This window comes from Varanus komodoensis, unplaced genomic scaffold (assembly GCF_004798865.1).
Source record: "Varanus komodoensis strain SLA01 unplaced genomic scaffold, ASM479886v1 scaffold50, whole genome shotgun sequence".
NCBI classification, from domain to species: domain Eukaryota; kingdom Metazoa; phylum Chordata; class Lepidosauria; order Squamata; family Varanidae; genus Varanus; species Varanus komodoensis.
Window position 1 is genome coordinate 4236425 of NW_025336088.1, and position 26232 is coordinate 4262656.

Sequence of the window (26232 nt, forward strand, 5' to 3'; positions counted from 1 at the left end):
TCCTACCTTAGTCATAGGCCCTTTTGCCTTCCTAAAAATGGGTGCTGGCATTTCAGGACGAATTGTGTATGCACTGCCACATACTGTGCTCTTCCCACATTCCTACAGAGTCACATCCTACCCCTGTCTCGGCCTTACGACTTAGTAGTCCTTCTCCAGTGGTGGGGAGGCAGGTGCTGTGCTGCAACTATTCTAAAACCTGAGAAGACAGGGTTGTGGAAGTTGTAGGAAAGGATGCTTTGTTGCTTGGTCTGGGCTGGCTCTCCATACAAGCAGAGACAAGTTTTTAAGTTGCTGCCACAGGCCCTGTATTGAATTTGCCACCAGAGACGGTGTGTGTTACCTGCATGGAGTTCCTTTTTCAAAACCCTCTAGTAACTTTGTGGTAAACGTTACTGGGTGTGCATCCCTTTGCTCGCTTAAATATTGGAACAAAGCTTTTCTGCATACATACACACAAACCATAGGGTCAGAAACTGAAATAATGAGGCTTGCAATCCCCTTTCCTCCTACGGCTTTAAAAACTGTGCAGCAGGCAGAGATCCAACATATGCAGCCTTTGCCAGTATGGAGATGCAGTGATGCAGAAAATTTCACTCGCTGAATTTCTGGCTATTATTATGGGTCCTCTGACAAGCTGTCAACTCTCCTCATAAACACTGTAGTAATTTGAACAGCAAATGAAAAAATGGAGCTGTCCTTTAAGTATCGATTCATTAAAAAAAAAAAGAAAGACACAGGAGCTGCTATCATTCACTTGCTGCCCCCCACATTGATTTTCAGTGAGAAAATAGTTGTTATCTAGCAGCATATTTTTCCCCATGCTTTGTGAATGTATTTCTGTTGAGGGCTGCTGAGGAGGTGAGATGGGTGGAGAATTATTGCCACCTTGTAGTAAGGATGAGGCTGGATTCCCTTTCCCTTTCCTCATTGGCTCCATAAAGAAGGCTATATTAGCATCTTCAGATTAGAACATTTTCTTGTAGCCAGGCTTTGAAAAGCATCTTCCCGAAATCGGAGCCAATGCCAATTAAGGGGCTGCTTTTAGGCAGGCCATTTATCTTGAAACTGCCATCCTTTGTTCATCTATTTGTTGTCCCCTTGCCTTATTTAAGGCCTAATATTTTTATTTAAGGCCTAATATTTAAGACCATATTTTTATTTTGATTTAAGGCCTAATATTTAAGGCCTAATATTGTTATTTGTTTATTTCAAATGCAACTGTAGTGCTAGCATGTCAAAGACAATTACAAAAAGCAATTGTCCCTTTAATTAGAAGGTTCCTTCTCTGGGAAGAATACCGAATTGTTTCCTATCCAGCACAGCCTGCATTACTAATTTTTCTTTAACACCAGCTCCTCTTCCCTATGTAAGTTGATGAGTTACTAGATTCCACACATTGTAATTTCTCCTTTCATTTCTTGTATACTACAACATTGCATTGTAGTAAAGGCAGGGACAAATGTGCGAAAAATTAATATAGTCATGTGTATGGTGAAAAGGAACTGACTAACTAGAAAGCAATTAAAGTCAGAAGCTGCAAAAAGAAGCTTCCAATTATAGTTATAGCAGATCTTTGCTGAGCAGGCTGTAATTTATGTACAAATATTATACCAAGGATCTTGACCATGGAGATGAGGTTTACCATGTTATATTAAGTCCAGTCCCACACAAAGCCATTGCTTTCATTCTTGTTCAGGCTGATTACAGAAAAATGATGCTAATAAGTTGTAGCCTGGAAGCAACTTGCATTTAAGACATAAATATAAAGGAGAATTGGTCAAACTGCTTATAAGGAAGGCTATGCTGGGACTTGATTGGGCAGATTACTATATACTTGCATATATTGGTCTTGCAGAGTTGTAATCTTTTATCAGATACAAGTCCTTGTACTCCTTTTTCTCTCTTTCCATCTTTGCTATGAGTACATTCAGCCACTGGTAGTTCCTCTCTGCCAGCATGCTCAGTTTGGCTCTCTCAGCACTAACGGCAAGTGAAGTCAAAGACTTGTCACCCAGGCTGCCTTTGATAATCCATGGCAGCTGTTTTACTGTTTGGGCTTTCTTCTCACACACACATTTGGGGCATACTGTGGCAGAAAGGCTTGCAGGGCTAGAAGGAGAGATCGGGCATTATCATGATGTTTTCTTGGAAGTGCATTGGGGGAGATGCTCGACCTCAAATACTACTAAGCAGCAATGTTCCAGCTAGAGTGTGGGCAAAGGGGCCCTAACCTCTGACCTTTTGTGGTGGCCCCTTAGTTGCAGAGAGGGTCACAATTGGGCTAAATTTGGTAGAAGGCAGGAGCTGCAGCTTGTGGATTTCATGAAGGACACTGCTGCCATTTTCCTCCCTAGTTTATTACTGCTCTAAATTGAGTTATTTCTTTAGTCTCAAAAGAATGTTAGGTGTTCTACACTGAACACACGAGTGAAAAGGGCTCACAAACCCCCATCAACAACTGGTTTTCAAATGTAGTCTTTCAAAGATAAAAGGACCTTCTAGATTGACAACTGTAGGCCAAGTACAATGGTCAGACAGTAGGGTTGCAATTTGGTATTTTTCCTAGCAGACTTGCTTGACTTTTAGAGTAGAAATCCACTAACTGTGTTGGGGAAAAGCTGCTCCTTCAGCCCACAGTTGAAGGACCCAAAGTGGTGAAATCAATTGATGCTTTTCAAGTTTGATCTTTCTGCTGCCTTAGTTCTTAGCTATCTCCACCTCACTTTTTTCCCTCTTCACAGATGTAAACAGAACCAGGATATGTTAACATTCTATGCTGTGGTTATAGGGCTGAACAACGCACCTGTCAGCCGTTTGCGTCTCACCTGGGAGGTAAGAAGAGAAGCAGGGAGTCTGATTTATTTGTATAGGCATGTGAACACTGGTTGTGTGTGTAATTTACCCACCAAAGTTCTGCACCTTAGCTTTTCAGTTGTATAATCAGAGGCTTTATTTTGACATTGTATTGTACCAGTTGAGCCAATAATAGACCTTGAGGCAGCTAACAAAAACAAAACAAACTTAATACAATGCACAGCTTAGATAATACTGCAAGGACAAAACCAGTTCTGCAAAAAAAGACCAGAGAAGCCCTGTCATAACAATTCCTATTCTCAAGAACCAGTAAAATGAGCTTCTCTGGGTAGGAAGGTTCAGGAAGAAGTTCTGCTCTTCATCACTTGTGGAACATGGAACAGGACCATCTCAGAAAATAAGTTCAAGCACCAGGAATGATATTCCATTGAATTAGTGGGATTGCTTCTGAACAAATGTTTTAAGAATCAGATTCCAAGCCAGACACATTCAGCATATCTGTATAACAACTTGAATTTTGAATAGCTTCCACTCCCCCTGTGCTAACCTTTTGAGCTTGTACTTTTTAAATAATTTGGCCAAAAGGTATTAAAAAATAATTACGGGAGGTAAAAGGTTTGTCTTGGTAGTCTTATGGACTAGAAACATCCCTCTTTTTAAAACATGAGAAGTTGAGACCCAGACACTGGAACAGTGTGGCAGGATTTAACAGTGTACTGCTAAGGAACAAGTGATCTATATAGAAAGAGGAAACATGGAGATATCAGGAGTGGTGGGGTGATATCTCAGACCTCTTTGGAAAATTTGCTTGGAGTCTGGTTTCTGAGCATAAATGCATCTTTTGTAATTATTGAAAGCATTTTTAACCTGCTATTCAGTTGAAAATCAAGGACCAGCCCAGACATCAGTCAAAGCGAAATGGCCACCTCAGGCAGCTGATTTTGGGCATGATGACAGGGAAACCCATTGCTATATATTGCATTTATTATTATTGTGTTTTATCGCCAGGGATGGGGATAAACACTTAAGCCAGCCTTGGGTGCTGTACACCTTGATAAGGGAGTGGAGAAGAGTGGGGATGTGGTGTGTTTTGCTGCTCTGCCTCGGGCAAAGCAGTGTTGAGGCAGCTCTGCCAGCAAGGCTCCCGGAGTGGCATACTTTGGGTGCATAATAATTGAGGCAGCAAAAATAGGCTGTTTAAAGAAGTGGCAGTGATGATAATTTGCTGCTGCTTCCTCTTCTGCTCACAGAGCAGTTGGTTCTAATGGCTTCTGAGAGGCGAGGAGGGTCCCTGGCCCAGGCAGCAAAGCCAAGCCAGCGGAAGAGGCTTGGAGACATGGCTGCACTGTGCTTGTCCTCTCCTGTTCACAGGGCAGTGGGGAATGGGGAGGGGAGGGGAGGGGAGGGGGCCCATGTCCCTCCCAGTCTCAGTATTTCCCCTTATTCAACCCAGTTTGCTTCCACACATCATTCTGAGATGGCCACCCCTGTGCACTCCTGTTTTCGAAGAATCCAGATGATGCCTTTGACAAATGGTGGCTTTCCAGTGTTGCCTTTCTGTCTTTTTCCAGATCTGATTTGTGGTAACATTTTTTAGAATGATACCCTAATAATAGAACACTTTTTCTAAGAGGTTGACCTGTACCAACACTTGAAGCAATAGGCAAAAAATATTTTTAATTACCTAGGCATTTTGACTTATGCTAATTTAGGATTTTAATTGCTGTATTGTCTGTTTTTTATTTTGCTGGCTTTTATATTATTCTTTTCGCTTGAATACCTTGCTGAAATTTAATACAATGAAGGATGATATTATATACATGTTCTAAATAATTTTAAAAATGCAGCAGCAGCAGCTTGTCCAGTATTCACAGACAAAGCCCTGTTGAGATTTTCACAGGGTGTCTTTTTTTTTTTTTTAAAGGTACTCTACACAGCTTAAACCTGGTTAATTGCATAGTGTTGAGCTTGGTTAGGCAATTATGGATGATTAGCCTCCTAATTGCCCTTTGTATAGCTTCTCTTACAGCACAAGCCTATGCATGTAAGAAAGCCTCAGTGTGCTAAATGGGCCCTTACTAACAGGTAAACATGTAAGGGATTGTAGCCTTAACTAATACTCACTTTCCATTTCTCTTTCCATGGCTAAGTAGGGGTTTAAATTATATCTTGCCTCCTATTTTAATGTTGCTTCATAAAAAAAGAAAAAAATAATGGGAGGAAATTGACAATTAAAAGTTCTTTTCACAAGACAATAAGAGGCAATTAAGAGAGCCTATTCATCAGTAAATTTTTAGCCATGCTCAACAGGAAACAATAAAACTGGCTGAACCACAAACAAAAGCTTTTAATTAGTGTTGGAAGGGATCTTTGCTGAATGAAGCTTACTTTTAAGTAAACTTTATAGAAGGATCTTGGTCATGGTGAAGGGCATTGCTGGGTAAAAAGTTCTATGGAACCACTATTTGAATTCCACCTAGCCACCTGGTGAGAATTGTAGAGAAGCAAAGCTTCACTGGTACCAAGAAGCTTTAGTTCTGCTTTTTGTACATCAGTTTAAAAAATGAGATTCTTAGCATGCATGGCTAGACAAGTAACAAGATGTTCCTATGTGAAACGCTCACAGTTCTGTTGATGTACATTTGTTAGATTGCTTTTCCAGAACAACTGTGTTGCATTTGTTCTCTCTCTCCCTCTCTGTGACACACATGCACAAATATACTCTCTCTCTCCTTCTCTCTTATATCCACCCATATTCACTCTGTTTCAAGTCCTGTTTCAATAGCCATCTTTCCTGTTTACCAGGAGTTGTGGGCACACATACTTTATGAAAGCCTTTTTCATTTGTTGTTCTCCTCCCTATAATTTTGCATAATCTCGACTGTTAAACTGGGTCATCACTGTACAGGGAGATAAACAAGAAACATCTAGACTTCTGGAAGCAACGTTATTCTCTGGTGAGATGGTTCCAACAATGGATATAAAGCAGGATCTCAACACATGGTGTTTGATACGTCTAGTGGGTGCATCCTCCAGTTAGCTGGATATGGGTGTGGAGACCCCCCATTCCTTGTCTCAAACATAGCCCAAGGCAGCCGCTTAACTTTTGTTCATGCTTCGAAGTGCTGTTTTTTTTTCCTTTTCCAGCCTAATTTTAAGTTGGCTTACATAAAATGCTTTGCCTTTAAGTCCTCAGTGGTTTTGGCCTACTCTGCCTCAGGAGATAGATATCTTCTCCCAAACAAACCTGCTTGTGGTTGAAGATCTGCTAATTAGGATCTTCTTTTGATATGTTAGGTTCATCAATATTCAAGACCAGGGTGTTGTTACACATTTGTACTATCCATAATCAGGTGCAGTCACTCTAAATTTGCCATGTCAAGTGAAGATAATCTTGTTTTGCCAGGTTTTCCACTCTTCTGGATTAAAAGGTGCTTCCAGTTACTATGGCTGCTGCTGAGCTAAGCTCTTAGGGTACAGGCCAACTTAATCTCAGCACTTTGAGGTCTCCTTGATTTCTGTAGGAGACTTAAACTCGTTCTTTTCCATGGAGTTCTACAGGACTTGAAATTAAACTTTTGGCTGGGGAATGTTACATTTATATCCTGCTTTTCCTCCAAGGAACCTAAAGTAGCATACACAACCTGCCTCCTCACTGTTTTAGTCTCACACACCCCTTTGAGGTAGGTTAGGCTGACAGTCAGGGAACTGCTTCACATAATCAAAACCATCTACCCTAAGATGTTTATGATATGGTGAGTTCCAGTTCAGGTTGGGTGGGATTTGCACATTCAGCATTCAGCCACAGTTTGTCATGTTGTGTAAACCCAGGGGCTGTTGGTTTTTGGATGGTTAAACAACCCTGACAAAGGTCATGTTCTGTTGCTGGGTTCTGTGAGACTTGTTAATCTTTGGGTAACTCACAGCTCCTGGATCTACATTACATCACAAACCACAGCCAGGTGTTGATTGTGCAAATCCCACTAGGGATCAGCCACAGCCCACTGTGGTTTAAGCAACCCCCAGGTTGTTTTATATCTGAATACTGAATGATTTTGGGAACAAACTACTGGGAAAGCCATCATGTGAGTACATTGGTTGAGGTGTTAGATAAATAGTGCTAGTGTTCATGGCTCTTGATCAGATCTAGCAAGGCAGTTCTTATGTTCTTCTGGATTCAGCTCACATTTGTTTTGCTATTGTGCCGTGTTGTAAAAAAAACAGCACAGATTTTTGTGAGCCATTGACTGCTTTTTTTTAAAGTGGAGAGGCAGCCTGTAAATTTAAAGCATGCTTTTAAATTTAATAATAGTTCAACAATTCAGGATGGAAGAGTCCTGGGTTTCCTTTGTGATGAAATGAACCTGCCACACCCTTGGGTGTTGAGGGCACTGCCTGTTGTTAGGCAAATAATTGCATAAGAAACAAACAGTGTGGTAGAGTTACCTAACACCAACACCTTGGCTGACTCATTGCACAAGGCAAATCCCCTTTGGCATAATTGGTTGGGTTGGTTCATCCATCCCAAAATGAGCCAAGAGGTTACCATAGGGCAGTAGGAGATGCTTTCCCATCACATAAGCAACTTATTCTCTTATATATCCTGCTGGGATAGATGAGGGGGTAGACAATATACATTGAAGTCTTCAAGCTTATTATCTTGGTTAAGGCCTGCTGACACCATAGCTGACTACCTAGTTCTAAACCCTGGAGTGCCTTGGATTTCTGGTGACAGAACTGGAATTTTGGACATGAGCCAGAGTTGAACCCTGAAGTGCAGCAGGCAGAAGGCACCGTGCTGTTGACCAGCAGAGACAGATGGCCAGGCTCCTAGTATTTCTATCACATTATCCAGTCTGGAGGCTTCATGTTGCCTGCCAGTTGGAGGGACCAATGTTGTGCTTCTCTGTTCCCTTCTAGTTTGAGAGGCTACATTCCAGCCTCAGGACCAGAAGTCAGTTGTTTCAAGCCCTGGAGCACCAGATGGCTCTGAAATCAACCCTGCCAAACAGGCTGTTTTTAATGGAAGGCCATTTTAATTAAAATTAATATTAAGTCATCAAAGTAATTGGTAGTATGTAGTTCTATCACATGTGACAAATGCATATGCAACTGTGTGCATATAGTGCAACATGAACTTATACATTTGTTTTATGTGGTTCAACTGCACGTGTGATTTATACTATTTCCTACAGAGTGATTCTTGTGTTGTTTCAAAGAAAACTATAGAAAAGAATCCTATAAATGTGTGTAGAGTTTTTTAAGGATATGCATTGCAATGCTGTATACAAGTATTATGAAGATCAATCAAATTTGCTTCCATTTAAGTATGCACATGCTTATGGCCACAAACCATAATCCTTTACATGTTTATGCAGAGGAAACACTGTGTTCAATTCCACATACTCACATGTAAGCGCACGTAAGATCAGGACATCGGTTATTGAACTGGATAGTGGAAATAGTACCAGGAACTCTTCTTATATTACATACTTCTAAATGTCCCGCCAAATATTGGTTGACCTCCAAATGTTGACTAGGATTGAAACCAATCCTAGGGAACTAATTGGGGAAGTTTTACAAGGGAATCCAAGGGAAACCTTGGAGAGCCAGTGTGGTGTAGTGGTTAGGAGCATGGGACTGGGACTCAGACGATCTGGGTTCTAGTCCCTGCTCAGCCATGGAGCCAACTGGGTGACTTTGGGCCAGTCACAGACTCTCAGCCCAACCTACCTCATAGGGTTGTTGTTGTGGGGATAAGATGGAGGAGGAGATGTAAGCTGCCTTGAGTCCTTTGTAGGAAAAAGACAGGATATAAATCGAAAAATAAATAAATAAATAAATAAACCAATTGGGGAAGTTGTGCAAATGTAATGGTAGCCCAGCCAGCTTGGTGAGGGGCATGAAAGATTGCCTGCAAAGGATAGAATAGTAAGTAGAGAGGTGTCAGGAGAAAGTGGGGCAGAATTCTTTATGCCCTTGGTTTTTTCTCTACCACATGGTTGCTTCCCCTGCTGATTTTCCCCTTGCTGAGGTTCAGATGAATGTTCTCCCTTACCCCTAGTGCTTAGAATTTTACATGGGATATGTTGAGTTTCAGAATGCATCTTAAATACAATTCTGTGACATTGGGCATAAGTTTGAAGTTTTAATTTGGTTTGGTTTTGTACAGTACATCTGGCTGCCCAGTTAAAATTATAAACGGATTATGAACTAGGGCACTTGTGACACTCATTATGCATTTTCTTCATGCAGAAGTAGTTTTTCTTTGGTCATGGCAGTGGGAAGATAAAATGGTAGAAGGCATGCTTTCCTTCTCCATATATTGTAGCCTGCTCAGATTATGTTCTGCAAAATGTAAAAGATACACACCTATGTTTTGTGGCATACACAGCAGCTCCCTTGCCTGTACAGATTATCTCACACATAATAGAATGGACAACTTTGGTTTGGTTTTCTATTCCATTCTTGTTATTTTGGAACTTTTTTCTCTGAATATATTTTGTTTGTTTGTTTTCCAGAAGCTTCCAGGAAAATTTAAGAACCTGTTTCGGAAATTCGAGAACCTAACTGTAAGTTCTGTTAGAAATAACTTAGTGTAAAGTGGTGATTAAGAACATGAGACACAGGTCCTGGCACATGAATCATTTATCTTGCTGCCACCCTGCCTCATTCCCAGAGAGTTAGGAGGTTTTCATGAAGGTCTGCCTCTTGCAGCTCTCCATGATTTTCCTATCAATTCTTCTGTCTTTTTGCTTTCCATAAAAAAAGAGAGAAGAAAAAAAGGGAGAAAGAAAGAAGGGGAAAAGAGATAAATAGTGCCATAATTCCTTCTGATAGTTATTACCCTGCCTAGAAGCACCCATGGGTTAGAAAGTTCCCAGTGCAAATATAATCTCAGCCATGAATTCCCCCTTTATCTATGGACAAGCCAGAGACCTGATTCCTATATAACAGTGGTAAATCTTGGGTTGATTAACCCACAGTTTGTTGCAGCATGTGCTTACCACATTTTACAGTCATTTTGCATAGGCAACTGACTGCAGAATGTGGCAAGCACATGACGGGGCTTGTCTTTTTCTCTCAGTTTAAACCATTTCTAAGGGTATTTTTAGATTCCTTCTAGCACTACCGGTCCAAAAACGTTGTGCAATGATTCCATCTTTTTCTCCTTAATGTACTTTTTGTGGCAAGAAAAAAGATAAAAGAATCAGTGGGAAAACCATGGAAGATTGCAAGTGGAAGAGGACATCTGTACCCCCTGCAATGTTATGTGAATAGGGCAGGATGATGGCACAATAAAAGGTTCATCAAGAAGAACCCTAAATTACAGGGCTTGGTAACAATCACTGAGATAATGAATGTGTAGCATTTTTAGCAGATCGGAAATATACAGTGCAAACATGTAAACAAGTGACTTATTATTCTTTTCATCATGAACTCTAATCCAAAGTGGGGCACAACAAATGAAATTCATGGGTGGGAAATTACTACTTTTCCTTATCCTGCCCCCACCAATCAGGATGAAACATGGATCTTTTGCCCTTCAGTGAACTCAGTTTTGGGTGTGAAACGTTGCACCAACCTTCCTAATGCAATGGCTTCCAAGCAGTGTTCAAGGGAAACCTGGAGCTCCATGGAAGCTCGCTGGGGTTCTTAGTGAGAAGCCTGCTAGAGGTGGGCAGCTTCCCTGAAGGAGAGGCCCATACCATTTGATCTTCCCTTGCAAATGTGCAACCACATGTGGGATACAATTGGGTAAGTTCTAGCTTGCAACCTAGAATGAACAAGGCCCAACAAGCCTAGCCAGTGCCTGAATGTGAGCCTAGAGCATTACTCAGAATCCCCTGCAACATGTTTCAATTACTTCTCAGACAAATTGGTGTGAAGAGGATTCTCTGATGGTAGAAAGTTTTGCAAACTACTGCATGGATAAAGAAACGACTAAATGAATAGGAAATTGGGGTGGGGAATACATTTTCCATCCTAAGGGTTACAGATAAAACTAAGCCTTAACTTTTCCCTCCTCCTTTTGTTTCCTGCCCTTTAGCTTGAAAGAATCCTTGTGGTTTCTATCCCTATTCCATGATGGCAGGGATAACTTTGAACAGTCTAAACCCTATCAGGTTTTCTTCATTTTTAACAAGTTAAAACACATCTTATCTTTTCATACATCTGCTTGCTTGACCGTGTTAGGGGTTTTTCTAGTATTATGACTCCAACCATCCTTTGGCAACAAAAGTTAGTTCTTAATCTTCCTGTGGTCCAGAAGCAATGGTGCCTTTTTTCTTTTGCACTGCAGGATCCCTGCAGGAACCATAAAAGCTACAGAGAAATCCTGTCTAGGATGAAGCCCCCTATTATTCCCTTTGTGCCTCTCATCCTAAAAGGTGAGTGAGACTGCTGTGGCCCGGGCTCTTGCTCTTCTTGAACTGCAGAGTGTCAGAAGCTGTCTTGGCTGTCCTAATCTGGGTTTAATGGTAAACTAAGAACATCTGAAGTAATGACACCTCCCTCTTAAAGACATTTCCCATCGTTTTGGCATACTCCAGAGCAGCAATACCCAAATGAGTGTCCTGTGGACATGTTGGGCCACAACACCAGTCATCCCAAGCCAGCAGCAGGCCTGAGACCACGCAGTCCAACACATCTGGGAAATATCCAATTGGGAAAGGCCAAAGAAATAGAATCCAGACTGGATCCAGATGAAGGGATCTGATTTCTAAGATCTGAGGTTACCAGTGGGTTAGGGAGCAAGTTTGGCTCACCTTTTGAAGGAACAAGCAGTGCATCCTTTACATTTTACTATACACAGATTATCAGGGATATTGTTTTGAAGTGCACAAAACAAAGCTGAATACTGGGGGGCACAGCCCCCACCGAATATGATCCTGGGGTGGGCTCATACATACATGTACATGCACACAGACATATGTGCACAACTTTCCCACCTGCCTCACTTTGTCCTTGTAGTATATAGGCGCTCCTCACACATTTAGTATTTATTAATTCTATTTTTCTCCTATTTGGTTTTAATTCTGTTAATTTATTTACTGATTTTATTGTTATTCGTCTTTGTAGCAAATGTTATATTGTGTTTGTATTGTTTTATGTTGTTGGATTTTAATATGTTATAAGCTGCCCAGAGAGCCTATGGCTAGTGGGGCGGCATATGCATTGAATAAATAAATAGAATAAATAAATAAATGTACACAGCCCACATCATAATAAGATTTATTTTGGTTGTAATAGTAAGAATTAAAAGAAGTGTCTCCTTATTCCTGTCATTTAATTACCAGAATCTATCCCAAGCACCTAAGAGCAGGAAGGTTGAGTTCCCGGCCAGGGTTATAACCAGGCATCTTTAAAAATTAGAAAGTAACTATTGTGAGGCTTCCAGTCCTTTCTCTCCTCACTTTTCCCCTTCTTTTTTTTTGTGCTTACTCTTTCAGATCTGACATTTTTGCATGAAGCTAGCAAAACCTTGGTGGATGGATTGGTCAATGTAGAGAAACTGGTAAGAAAATACCTCTTTCCACCCCATCTTGTTCCTCCTCCTTTGCATTTGCTGTCTTTGGTAGCTACCATAACATTTTTATTTCCATAATCTTTAGAATGGTAATATCAGCTCTATAGAACTGGGATGAACCCAAAGGCTATCTAGTTCAGTCTAGTACATGTAGCAAGGCAATACTCCATAAAGTGGAAAGTTGGGATGCTAAATAATACAGCAGGAGTGTAAAACATCTGGCCAATTTTAAAAAGTGCTACATTAATTATGATGATGGCAAAGTTAGAGGTGGGAGTAAGCAGGAAGCAAGGCTAATCTGTCTACTGCAGAACTGAGACACTTGCCCCAGGCAGATGCTCCTGAAAGCAGCTCCTGCCATTTTGCCAGGGAATGGAGCATAAAGTTACCCACAGGAAGGAGATGCTGCCCCTTGCTTAAGACTTCTTTACCTCCCTGATGAAGATGAGGATGTGGAATGGTACTGCCACTTTGTTAATGGGAGAAAAAGGTGCATTTATACAGTATCAATTTTTGTTTTCAGTTGGTGTCAGATTCACTGCTGGGTATTTCCCACCACCAGCAGCAAAACAATGGCCAAAATGGAATTAATTTTAAAGGTTGTATTTTGTGCATTGGACTGAAAATTAAGTCTAAATTAAAACAAAACATTACTGTGTTTTTTTCAGACCAGGGTACTTCTGGATGAGCTTTTTATCATTTTATTGATTGAAAGCCTCACCTGTGGCTTTTTACAAGAAGTCTAGATCTATTTTATTTCTTGAGGAATTATCTATTTTATTTATCTATTGTTCCTGAAGGAACCTGAGGCAGCTTAAGCCTCCTCCTCTTGATTTTATCCTCACAGCAACCTGTGAGGTAGGTTAAGCTGAGAGACAGTGATTGGCCTAAAGTAACCTTGTGAGTTTCATGACCAAGCAAGTCTTAGAACTCGCATCTCAGTCCCGGAAACAGTACAGCACACTAAATGAGTTACTCCTGTAACTCTCCTGTGTTTTCCCTAGGCCCTGTGTGTTTTCCCTTTGCTTACCAGGAAAAAAAGTTAAATGGGAAAAGATGGAATGGCTGCATGAAACCTTTTAACCATTAGCACTAGGAGCCCCCCATTTGGGAGGACTGCATGTCTAGAAGGTTTCTCTGCTGCCTTAGAGGAGAGGTTCTTCTGGTGTGCAGGGTTCAGCAAGGAAGCCCACCTCATTTACTTTGGGACCCGATGCAGATGAATGGGCAACCTGCAGCAGTTACTTGATGCAGTCACTTCAAAAAGGGGATATAGGTGTGAGGAAAAGGGTGTTACAACAAGGATCGCTTGTGATTTCTGCACCCCCATCACCCACCCACCCACACAAAGACACACTGTTCTATGTTGTTGAACGTGGTGTTCATTTACGCTGCAGTAGTCTTTCTTGCACCCATGTAGAAGCAAAGAAGGTTTTGGTTTCTCTAATTCAAGCAGACATCTGTAATATGCAATCAGCAGTTCAAAATGAACATCACTAACTGAAATGGTAGGCTATGTGTACCATGGTGTCTTGACTACACATATATGGCATGCATGTATGCTTGACAAAATGTGATTCCCCTGGGGTTTAACTGGGAGAGAAGGCAGTTAAAATGTACACAAAGGCCCTCTTAAAATTCTCTACTTAATTTGTGGCCACATAAATAACTAGGTGCAGTGGGGAACACATATATTTTCACCAAATTGCATCAGGGGAGGGAAAATCTTAAACAGTTTCTTAAGGGTGGGGTTCACCTTTAGCAGAGACAGTCCTATAGCGTCTTTCTTTTTTTCCAAAGGCTTGTATTGGTGGTTTTTTGCAGCCACTGCAACTGTGTTGGCAGCTTGGCCAGCATTTTGCATCCTTCACCTTGTGGGATGGGGTTGGAGGTAATAGGGACACAAGAAATTGGTGGAGAATACTTGGAGAGAAAATTCTTTTCTCTAGGGGGCTAGGTGAGAAGAAAAGGAAACAAAAACAATGCCACCAACTCACACTTCATACTACATTTGGAAAGCATAACCTAATTCTAAAACAGGGATAAAATAGGGCAGTAGATTACCTGGAAAAGATCCTTGCAAAGAGGAATTGCCCCTTATACATAGGGACCATTGGAGAATAGGGAGTCTGAGCGTGCAGGTGGATCTTTGTGGTCAATGGCTTGAGCAGCAGCAACAGGCAGATATCTTTATTGACCAGACAAGAGCAGAAGTGGACACCTTGTAAAGATGCCACACCAGTCCTGTGCCAGTCCAGAGGCTCCATGCAGCCTGCAATTTGCAAGGGTTAACATGGCACACCCTTGTTCCTTCAGCATCTGAAGATTGGTCATGATTTTGGGAGATCTGTGGCCACATCTCTGGTTTCTTATATCCCCTAATGCTGTTCTGGTTTCTTAGTAAGAGCAGCATTAGGGGATCTAACACACTGGGAGAAGGGTTTTAAAAACCCTGACTTTGTGCCATAAGGAAAAACTGATTCAGAAGTCTGAACCTGCTTGTTTTTATTCTTCTTATTCTTGCTTCTTAGCCGATCCCTGCAACCCTTTGCTGTTCATGTCAGGGGAGGGTATGGAGATCTGCAAAGAGCCATCCCTGTTGTGAGACTGGGGAGTAGCTAGAACGGTTAGCGTTAGCATCAAGCATCACCGGGCAAATGCAGTGTGACTTTGTGAGGGTGTGAATGCTCAGGTGGTCCTTCCGCAGCCCCCCAATCTCCCCTCCCCATCCTCCCCCTGCCCTCAGGGGATTAGCTAGCAGTTGGGCCTCTGTATGATTTCTTGCCTAGTGGGACAGTAGAGTTGCCATGGTAACAGCTTCACAGAAGCTCCTCCAGCTCTCCTTGTCAAGAGATGAGTGTGTCTGTGTCAGGGTGTGTGTGTGTGTGAGGGGGCGGGCAGGCAGTGGCTGGCTGTTGGGGGGGGGGAAGAGATCTGTGCTGGAGTTGGCCCAGATTTTTCTGGCCTCGGGGGAGGATGGGATGGCGGGGAGCGAAATGAAGCTATGTCATTGTCAGCTAAGCCCCAGTTTCCCTCCCCATTTCCCCCTGCATAAACGTACACTGTGCAAAATATAGAATTATTCATATGCCGAGCATGTGTCTCCTCCAATATAATGTATTCCAAACAAGGATATTTATACAGAAGTGCTTATTTTGCAGAATATGAAAATCTGTCTACTTTCTCTTTGAACCTGCTTTTTGATACTTTGAATGCAATCTGTGTGGGATGGGGGCTTCTGAGGTAGAGGAAAGGAAAGTATTCTGTAGGAGGAAAGAGTGGAAAGCTTACAAAGGAAAGCAGAAGTATAAAAGGCAATGAACTTCCTCCATTTAAATACCATTGATTCTTTGCAGAGAGCTTCAGCAATGAGAACTAGAAACTTGATTTTAAACTGTAGGATATCAGGAATCCAAAATATGTGTTACCACCATTTTCTGGGGTTCAAAAGCACATAATTATTGTTCTGCAACATGAATAATTCTCCTACATTCAGCATTGTTTTCAGACAACTGGGACAAACTTATGCCTCTAGAATGAAACAGTATTTACTCTTTACTTTTAGTTCCCTGCAGTTGCTGGTCAGAGGTGGGGCTTCATTTATGTAGGAGGTTCCCCGGATCTAAGACTGCAATCTGATTTTCAGTGCCATGGCTCACCTAAGGATTAATGATACCACAATAATATTGAAGACTGGTTTTGAATACATGTCGACTTTCACTATTGAGAGATCATGACCCAAACCCTCTGTCTGCAATACATGTTAGGCCTAAAACAGAAAAGTTCTGTGAACTGATTTCAGATACCTCTGTGTGCGTGCAGGAAAATGACTTCTGACATGAAAAAGGAAAATCAAATGTTATCAGTAGTAGATAGTAATATCTGTTGCTGGAGAAATTTTTCCTCACTCCCCTGTCCATTACAGTTGTAGGAACCACATGTGCTATAATTGTACAAGTGTCACAATGGATAGTGTTTGTGACATCTACAGTATATCTGAAAATGGCTTTTGCACATTTATGTCCAACAGTATATAAAACAGTGAAATAGCAGGCCTACTCTGACAGCTTGCCTGGGGAGCAGTGCTACATGCCTACAGAACAATCCCTGCACACACACACACAATTCCATTTTGTTACCATAACAATCCTCTAACATTGCGTAAAATTGACCCCCAGATTTGCTTGTTTTCTTCCATACCTACCCATTCCCCTTTTTGTATTGTGTGTTAGATTGTGTGCCATTCTTTTAAGCTGCCCAACTACCTTGTGTGTATTAGGAATAGGTAGTATATTAAAAAATATACAAAGACTTGCAACTTATATTAAATGAGGTATTCCAAGGTATTGGCTACTGCAACAGATGCATGTATCATTTAAAAAAATATACTTTTTTCTTTATGTGCAATTTGTGCAGTTTTTGTAAAATAATTAAGTAAAACTCACAGGATTAATTGACAAAGATCTCTTTACTAGAATGACAGATACAGTCCTTTGCCCAGCCATCCAAATTTTTTAGCCACTCTTATAAAATCCTTAAAAAAACCTGAAAGTCGGCCTTATAGAATGCACCCCTTCTACTCTAGTGGTAAAGAGAATAATATATGAAGCATTGTTTTGAAATGTGTACATGGAGGTTAACATAAACATCTGCAATTTTGGCCAATGCAGTTGGTTTTGCTGAACTATTTATATGGGATGGTGTAAGACTCCCTCTACTGGTGTAAGGCTATAAAGACATAACATGTGCCTTACAGAGAAAAAAACCTCTCTTCCTATGCAGAGTCTACAACTGGTCATCAGCTGCTGGATTTTACAGGAATGTTACTTTGAAGAGAGAATAGAGAGAGGTAGCCAAGAAGGTCTCCCCCTTTCCCAGCCCAAAAAGTGGACTGCCAATAAGCTGTGTTTCCACAGCCTTCTCTTGCATCTTCTGTTATAGCAGGGCTCAGCTGGTACTGAGGGGGCGACTAGATGTCTAGTTACTAAATCCTACCCTACAACAACATTTAGGCATTAACAAGTAATGCCTTATTAGGTGAGTTACCCATCAAGCAAAACCGCCCTGAAAATAAGGTTGTCACTAAGCTGACAGATGACTGGGTGCTCTGCAGCATTCCATGGCTTAGTTTCCCCCTTGCTCCTTCAGTACTCCTACATGCCTTCCAGCATGTAGGCCAGGCACCTTTGCAGCTGAACTCCTTGATTCTTTGGTCCCTAACTCAGCACCTTTTCTGCAGTTAGTCTGCTGGGGTTGCCAGTCTAGCTATTCCTGAGAACCCATCATGATATGACATCTAAATCCAGCAGAGCAACGACCAGCTACCCCAAACACAAGCCATTCTGAACAGCCCAACAAAAAGCCGTGGATTCCCAGGGTAATTTGTTTGCAAAAATAAGTAAATAAGTGCAGGGTTTGGATGTTACAACAGCCCAATGTGGGTGGTGTGTTGTCCTATGAACAAGGTTATTAAGATTGTCAGGGAAGGCTTTTCTTCAATCATCATTTGACAATGAGAGGAGCATTCCCTGTTGTGGTACCTCAGTTATAGAACAGACCCTAAGACTGCAGTATCATGCAGCTTGGCACTGATATTATTTTTATTGATTGATTATATTTATGTCCCACCTTTTTCCTTTCAAGGAACTCAATAAGACATACATAATTCCCCTCCTCCTCTGAATCTTAGCCTCACAACAGCCATCTTGTGAGGCAGATTGGGCTTGAGGGTCTGTGGTTGGCCCAGACCAACCCAGTCAGCCCCATGGCTGAGTGGAATCTAGAACCAGATCTCCTGAGTTCCAGTCCTGCATTCTTAACCACTATACTACACTAGCTTTCTGGTTTATATAAAATTTATATATTTTTATACAGTTCATATATTTTCATTAACCACCCTGCTTCACAGGCTAAGATTGGACATAAATGAAAAACAATGCAATTATATATATAGAATACATTATTTTTATGCTGCCCTTCATATTACAATACCAAGTTAGTACACAAAGATAGAACTTTAAGGATCCCAGTAAACTATAAACACAATAAAAGATCAACCATAACAAAAAAGGCAAGTTATAAATAAAAAGATAGTTCTCTTAACCAGGGCCACCTATATGAGAACTTATTGTGGTGCTACTGTACTTCACATTCTGATGTAACACATGACACTCTTCTCAATCTATTTCAGTGCTAGGTCTTGTTTCCAAAAACCCACCCTACTTTTTTGCAAATTACTTTTAGAACAGATTGAGTTGTTTGGGGTTTGTGTTTGTCCTGTACTTCTGACATGAATTCACAGTTGAGGGCATGACTCATCTCCCTGGCATTGCAACATTTATTGTTTACTGAGATACAAGTGAGATGGCTGTCACTTTTCTTCCTGTCTCTGACCTGTGCATCTACTAATCTAAGGTTATGTTTTTTCATTCCTGGATCACTCCTTCATTGCTTTCTTTAAGGGCATTGGCAGATTGATGAAATGTTAGATGTCCTTGATGTCTGAAAACAAAAAATGCAGGTTCAGCTGAGAACCAGTTGTAGGAACTTGTGATTGTACTAAGCACTTGCTTCTGGGAAGGAAAGCTATGGCAAATCTAGATAGCATACTAAAAAGCAGAGACATCACCCTGCCAACAAAAGTGCGTATAGTCCAAGGCTATGGTTTTCCCAGTTGCAATGTATGGCTGTGAAAGCTGGACCTTAAGGAAGGCTGAGCGCTGAAGAATTGAGGCCTTTGACTTGTGGTACTGGCCTCAAAGTGATCAAACCGGTCAGTCCTAGAAGAGATCAACCCTGACTGCTCTTTAGAAGGCCAGATCCTGAAGATGAAATTCAAATACTTTGGCCACCTAATGAGAAGGAAGGACTCCCTGGAGAAGAGCCTGATGCTGGGAACAATAGATGGCAAAAGAAGAAGGGGACGGCAGAGGATGAGGTGGCTAGATGGAGTCACTGAAGCAGTTGGTGTGAGCTTGGGTGGACTCCGAGGGATGGTGGAGGACAGGAAGGCCTGGAGGAATGTTGTCCATGGGGTCGTGATGGGTCGGACACGACTTCGCGACTAACAACAACAACAACAATTGCTCAGGAAACCACTGGCACAAATGAGTTGCTGTAGAGCACTGCACACAGACAAAATACATGGAACTTGAATACTACTACATGATAAATCATAACTGGAAAGAATGCTTTTACATGCCCATAATATAATGAGCTGCATCAACTTGAGTTCCATTTTAGAGGTATGAGTGAACATGACTAGTCAAAGTACATTTCGGTACATGTACGAACCTGTACTATAGTCTGTAATGGCAGGAACACCTGAGGTTTTTATTTACTTTGAAATGCATGCATGGATTTGTGCATACGTGAAGAACCAATTAAAGAAGAAGGGGTTCATCATTCCACTATAAGGTTTCTATTGATGTGGACTCTGGTTGTAACACAAAAGAGCAGACCACGTCATCATAACAGCTGATGATATACTCATGTGACATATTACTCCTAAATATATTCAGCTTAATGTAGTTAAAGAAGGTGTTTGCTTCATGAAAGCAGAATCAAGTCCATACTTCAGTAACTGGCACTGTGTACTACAGCAGAAGTAAATGCAGATTCAAGAAATTGTGTGATTAAATGGCATCACCATAGGTAGGAGCGTCAGTGTAGCACATGCAATTCTGTGCTTGTTTAGATAGCAAAAGGACCTACAACTCACAGCTTTCTCTAGTGTGATATCTGTGGCTGGGGAATACTAGAAGTTGCATGGTGTTTTTCTGCTTAAGCATGCATAGCATTGCTTCCTTAAAGCAGATTAAAATGCATGGGCAAACAAATTGGTTTGATCTGGTACCAAAAAATGTTATAAACCTGCAATATATTAAATTTAAACATCTCCTTCTGGCCTTAACTTCACCTTACAGAGAAGTTGAATTCTGTGTCCTATATAATTTCTGTAGATTTGCTTAATCTAGCATTTAAAAAAATTCACATTAATTCATTCTGTCTTTGCCAGTTATTAGGGGGTGGCATGGAGCTATCTAGGCCCCTAAATACTTATCCCCAACAACTTGAAATTTTACTGAGACTTAGCCCCCGTTTTAGAGATTTCAGTAGGCATATTACACTTCCAACAAAAGCTTTGCCAAGGAATCAAAACTTCCATTTTTTATACACAAAAGCTGACATTCTTCATAAGATGAGTTCTGCATGATGTGCCTTTACCATCACAGGGAAGTATGAAATTTGCTTTATATCCATCTCCTGTGCTAGGTAATTCTGTGGCTGTAGAATTAAATGCTTTTCTGTGATCATTCTGAACAGATGGGGGATTTTGATATACAATGTAAAGCATGGGTCCTCAAACTAAGGCCTGCGGGCCAAATCCAGCCCACCATGCCCATTTAACCAGCCCGCCCCACAAGTTTTGCACTCGCTAGGCGCACATGGGTCCACACGGGCCCGTGGCTTGCTCGCAAGGAGGTCATTTTGGACTCCATCGGATAAAGCGATCTCGTGAGCAAGCCAGCACCTCGTCCCTGCGTGCCCCCCCCCCGCCTCTCGTGGATCTTAGGGAAAATAGGATTCAGTTAGAGTTGTGTGTGTGTGTGTGTGTGTGTGTGTGTGTGTTTTGTTTGTTCGTTTGTTTCATAATGGGAGGATAATGTATCTAGTGTCTAACACATTCAGAACAATGAAACTTTATCTCCTTTCTCTCTCATGCAGCACTCAGTAGCAGAGAAAGTTCGGACAATCAGGAAGTGCCGGAGCAGGCCCCTCTGTGAGTATTAGAGCCCCCATTGGGGCTGCAAAGGGAAGCAGATGCAGTGTGACTACTCTTTTTGACATGTTCTCACTACCAGCAGCATGCTACTTTTTTACAAAACACAGAACTTGGCCCTCACTCCAGAACACTTACAGTCTTCAATAGACGAAAAATTCAGAGATGAAGAGAAGACCACAGGAGAAGTTGTAGTGAGATTTCATTGCTGCCCACATATTTTTGAAGTCTTTTCTTTGCAGCATTGAGGTTACAAACTTTTTCCTTAAAGACAAACTGCGGAATTCCTTAAGATTCTGTAGCATTTACCTTCCATACTGGAGCAGTGTGATTATGAACCTGTAGCACAGACATAGAATGGGATTGCATGGGAGACCTGCTCAGAATCCTCAGGATGCAAACTTCAAATATGCAAGCAGAAGTCCCCATCTGCAGAGATCTGTGATTGGGTTGCTCCATTTCATACCTCAGGGGAGGAATAAAATGTTTCCTCTTATCAAATCCTCTTTGTCCATACAAAAACCTGCATATCAGAGAGAAGGATAGAGGCTAGTCATTTTCCTGACATAGGTGTGGTTCTAGGTCTGTAGGGTTATTTACATGGGGAACACAGTCAACCATTGAATCACCCCCATTTATGAAAATGGTTCAGACCTGCAACATTATCCTGAAGAAGCTTGCCCTTGTCCCTTTAAAGCACCCTCCTGCAGCTACAAATTCTGATCATTCCTTTTTCACTATTGTTTTTCAACATTTTATTTTAACAAAAACAAAACTCATGGTTTACACAAATATAAAACTATACAAATAATATAATAATGATGAACATAACCAATCAATATAATAACAGTGCTACTTTCCACCAGGACCAACAGATACACACTACTTCCCCCCTTTATTTTTTTAATACAGAAAAACATAAATACAACAATAATAATATAACATACAAAAACTCAATAATTAGAAAAGTAAATGATAAAGTACCCCCACCACTCCAGAGACCAATACTACCTCCACTTAATTCATACATTGCAACAATTAATAATATATAATATACTTCAATTATATCCATATCCCCTCCAGAAATTCATATAATCTTGATTAGGTTTACAAACTTTGCCTTCTATCAGTACTGCTTTTACAAAATCTTCTCAAATTTCCTTATATTTATTTGCTTTCATTAACCCTTTTTCAATTTTTATTTGTCACAGATTATCATTAATTACCAACAGATACACACTACTTACTGTAAAATCATGTATTCATTCAGGTTGCACCACTCCCACTCCCCTTCCAGAACTGCACTGAATCTTGTGATGGCTTACAACTCTTTTCCTTTATTAAAACATATTCAATAAATGGTCTCCATATATCTTCAAAATTATTTTTACTCATCAAGCCTTTTTCCACTTTATATTGCAAGTTAACTTATCATTAATAGCTAAATTCCAAACATATCTATACCAATAATTTTTTGATGATCACCTTTTACTTTGCAGTTTCTTGCTATTATTGACCTTGCTGCTGTTACTAAATTTGTTATCAATTCTTTAATATTTTGCCCCACTCATTCTCTAAATAGTGACAATAATGCTAGTCTACTACAATATTTAGATTCAAATTTTTACTAATTTCTTTGAAAACCATTTTCTAAATCTTAATGTTTACACTCCCACTACATATGGAAATATGTACCCACTTCCTGGTTATATCTCCAACATTCATTGGAATATTTATTATTCCTGTGATTCGATTTTGATCTTTCCTGACTGTTGAATTTGCTGGCTGAGGCTGATATAGTCCAAAACCTCTGGAGGGTGCTAGTTTGTTGACGGCTGCTTCTTCAAGATAGAGGTATTTGGTCTTGGAATTGTGTTGGCAGCAGACGTGATGTCCCTTTCTGAGTGACACCTTTCTCCTTTTTCCCAAAGGCCTGGAAATGGAGTCATCTCCCCAGCAGCTGCAGACGAAAGCTTATGTCCGGCAGTTTCAAGTTATTGACAATCAGAACCTACTCTTTGAGCTTTCCCACAAGCTGGAGTCAAACAGCCAATGAGACCACTGTCCACAGATGGCTATCACTGGCAAAGAATGTTTACTCTGCGTGATACTCGAGCACTTTTGGATGTAAAGGCGTTCGTCTGGGGGTTTGTCCTGATTGGAAAGGATGACATGGGATCACTAAATGGCAGGGATGGCCCAAGACATTTTAGTGCTGAGTTGGAAATTAAAAAGGCACATTATGCTGCTTCTAATTAACATGAGACACAATCCATCAGGAAATTCTCATAGCAAGCCATTTTCTCCTTGAAGTGGAAATTCCAAATAGCCCCCTCTCCTCTATTAAAAATACTATTTAATAACTAAGAATATGCTTCCCTTTTAATTGTGGTTATCACTTTTGCCTAGTGGTAAAGCTAGCCCTGTTTCCTATAAAAGCCTCAATTAATTGGAAGGTTCACATTTGAGAATTTCCTAGTGGATTGTACTTGCCCATTGGTCAGATATATTAGTTTTTATTCTGCCACCTTTAATGGCATTTAAAGTCTGCTGCCTGAGGTAACCATCTTGCCTCATGGCCTCCTTTTACAGATCAGTATGACTGAAAATGAAATGGCCAATGGAGATGGAACAGTGCTTTGTGGAAGAGATCAAGCCAAAACTCAGTTTGTCAACTTGGCTTGTAAGGCAGCTCACATTGGAGTTCAGTGCCCTGTTCAGGCAGCTTCCCTCCTCAGTATGAGCAAATCGAACAAGTCCTTTGACTTTGAATCAGATAAATAAGCTTTCAACATCACGAATTACTCATGTTCCATGTTTTTGATCCTTTTTCTACAGTGTTAATGTACATTTATATTTCCATCTTAGAAAGGTTTGCTGTAATAACCTTTCTAAAAATTATTATTAAAGAATAGCAGGAGATTCAGCAGAGTCTTCTCAGGATTCAGTTCTCACAGACTGTTAAAAATAATAAAAATAAGAGCAGCAGCTAGTTCAAGTAACTGAAATGGGAAGAATTTTTGCCTTTCTGGTATCAACTGGGTGTGAGGAATGGAACAGCAATCAATAATTGTGATTATGTGGAATTTTAACAACTGGAACTTTTAAGATATTTTTACTGCAGTTCCTTGTTGGGACATATCCAGACCACAGACTTTAAGTTGTCTAAAAATTTATTATAGGTTCCCAGATGACTGATGTTCTGTGACATGAGGTAGGGCTATAGATCTTTAACAGAAAATCCTTTGCACTTTCCAAAATTGCTATTTTCAGGCTTTCTGGGAAGCTATGACTGTTAAAGTGGTATGAAGTGGCAGGTGGGGAGATCTGGTTTACACTGCTGAAATGAAGAATGGTAATAAACAGCAGGGGGCTTTTGTGCTTCCCTACATAAGGCTTTCAACCCGTGGCTTTACCAGAGCTCTGCTTCTAGATTTTTTACATCATTAGGATGAACTTCCTTACATGTGCTTTTTTCCAGGTTTTTTCTTTCTCTGCATTAAGCATTCCATTACACAACTACAAGGTAGCACTGTAGTATAGCTCAATTACCGAAAGACACATGATAGCCAGATAATTGCTCATTTTCCTTGCATAAAAAAGAACAAAAGACAAAATCCAGAAATGCTTGGAAAAGCATGAGAAAAGCCCTGGAGGATGACAACATCATGTAAAGCACTCACAAGCAACTGTAAGGAAACAGAAGTGCACAATAGATGCCTCATGTAGAAACAGAAACAGAGCGAGTCAGAAGGGGTCTCCTGGGCCATCTAGTCTGACCTCCGATCTAGAGAAGCCCTTCATATGAAAAAACTGTGAGGTCCCTTCAGTACTGATAATCAAAACAAATTCTTGAGGTCAAAATTCTCTAATTCTAAATATACATCTATTGTGCCAACCTCTGTTTGGTGGATTCCAGTATTCCAGTAAAGGGTTCCCAAACATCCCGCAAGCCCACCCACTTGTAACATAACCGTTTGTAATCTTGATATGCACAACCCTGGTTCTGGCTCCCATCTGGATGCCTTCTATGCAGGTGTTGAATATAAATAGGTGTTTGCTTTTGGATATGAGGGGTCAATTATCCCTTCCTCTCTGATCAGATTTCAGATAAAGGTCATTATTGAATACTGAGGTATGTGCTTGAGCAAATTTGAAGAATCTTGAAAGGTCAGGAAGACTTCCATCTCAGGGTCAGGTGGTGGGGTTTTCTTTCCCTGTATTGTCATGGGGACATTACAAAAAATACATTTTATTGTCCCTTGCTATTCAGAGTTGTTGATAGTTGCATAATGAGAAATGTTCATTTTCGCTGCTCCAAAGTGCCTTTAAGCCTTAGCATTACCAGCCTTTAGCATTCCCCCCTCAGCCCTGCAGCAGTTAGGGATTTAAAAAAATCTACTGGTGCTAATGGAAACTTTTCCAAAAGCCTAAATGTCTCACAGGGGGTGGTTATCAGTGGGTGCTGCAGCTGGGGAAGAAAGGATAGGATGTGAATACCATCTTCACTGCAAAATAATATCTAAAATGTTAGATATTAATCCTATATTATCCTATCAAGATTAATATAGGATTGGAAAAAATCCATAAAAGTTGATTGGGAGGAGGCCTATTAGGAAAGGGTGCCTTTTTACTATCCTTCAATTCCCTGCTCCAGTTTTGTGGACAAAATGTTGATCTACAGTGTACTAAAAGGCTCTTAACCTCTGCTTGTCAGGTGATCTTGAGAACAGGTCAAAATTCTTGGAGGTACTGAATTTAATCCATGTTTGCAATTGTGAGAACAGAACAAGAGGTTATTCAGGATTAATTAATTTGAGATAGAAGTTTGTGGAACCATCCTTTCCTCATAGGTTTTAGCCAACTGCCCTTTTCACATGTGAGTTAATAGAAAATCATAATGATGTCTGGATAGGTCTTTAAAAGTTGCTTAGGGAAGCCCCCATGATATAAGAACTCCAGATTTTGTCTAGCCCTATAATTTCTTCATAGAAAATCATGCCTCAGTGCTCAGTCCTGGAATCTGCATGTTCCACCCTGGAACTACTTTCAGTGCCATGCTTCAATCCTGAAAATGTGAAGTAATAATAAGAGTGCCTCTGAG

The 26232-nt window shown here is 40.7% G+C and overlaps 1 protein-coding gene across 1 annotated transcript in view; it reads left to right on the top strand.

Annotated features, from left to right (window-relative positions):
* RAPGEFL1 (Rap guanine nucleotide exchange factor like 1) overlaps window positions 1-23347 on the top strand; it is a 64801-nt gene extending 41454 nt beyond the window's left edge. Inside the window, exons 10-15 of the mRNA XM_044446998.1 lie at window positions 2745-2835; window positions 9339-9389; window positions 11120-11207; window positions 12270-12334; window positions 21074-21128; window positions 23060-23347. Of these exons, the coding sequence (XP_044302933.1) occupies window positions 2745-2835; window positions 9339-9389; window positions 11120-11207; window positions 12270-12334; window positions 21074-21128; window positions 23060-23184 (475 nt within the window). The 3' untranslated portion in view covers window positions 23185-23347. The remainder of the gene's footprint in view (window positions 1-2744; window positions 2836-9338; window positions 9390-11119; window positions 11208-12269; window positions 12335-21073; window positions 21129-23059) is intronic.
* Window positions 23348-26232: the final 2885 nt, after the last annotated feature.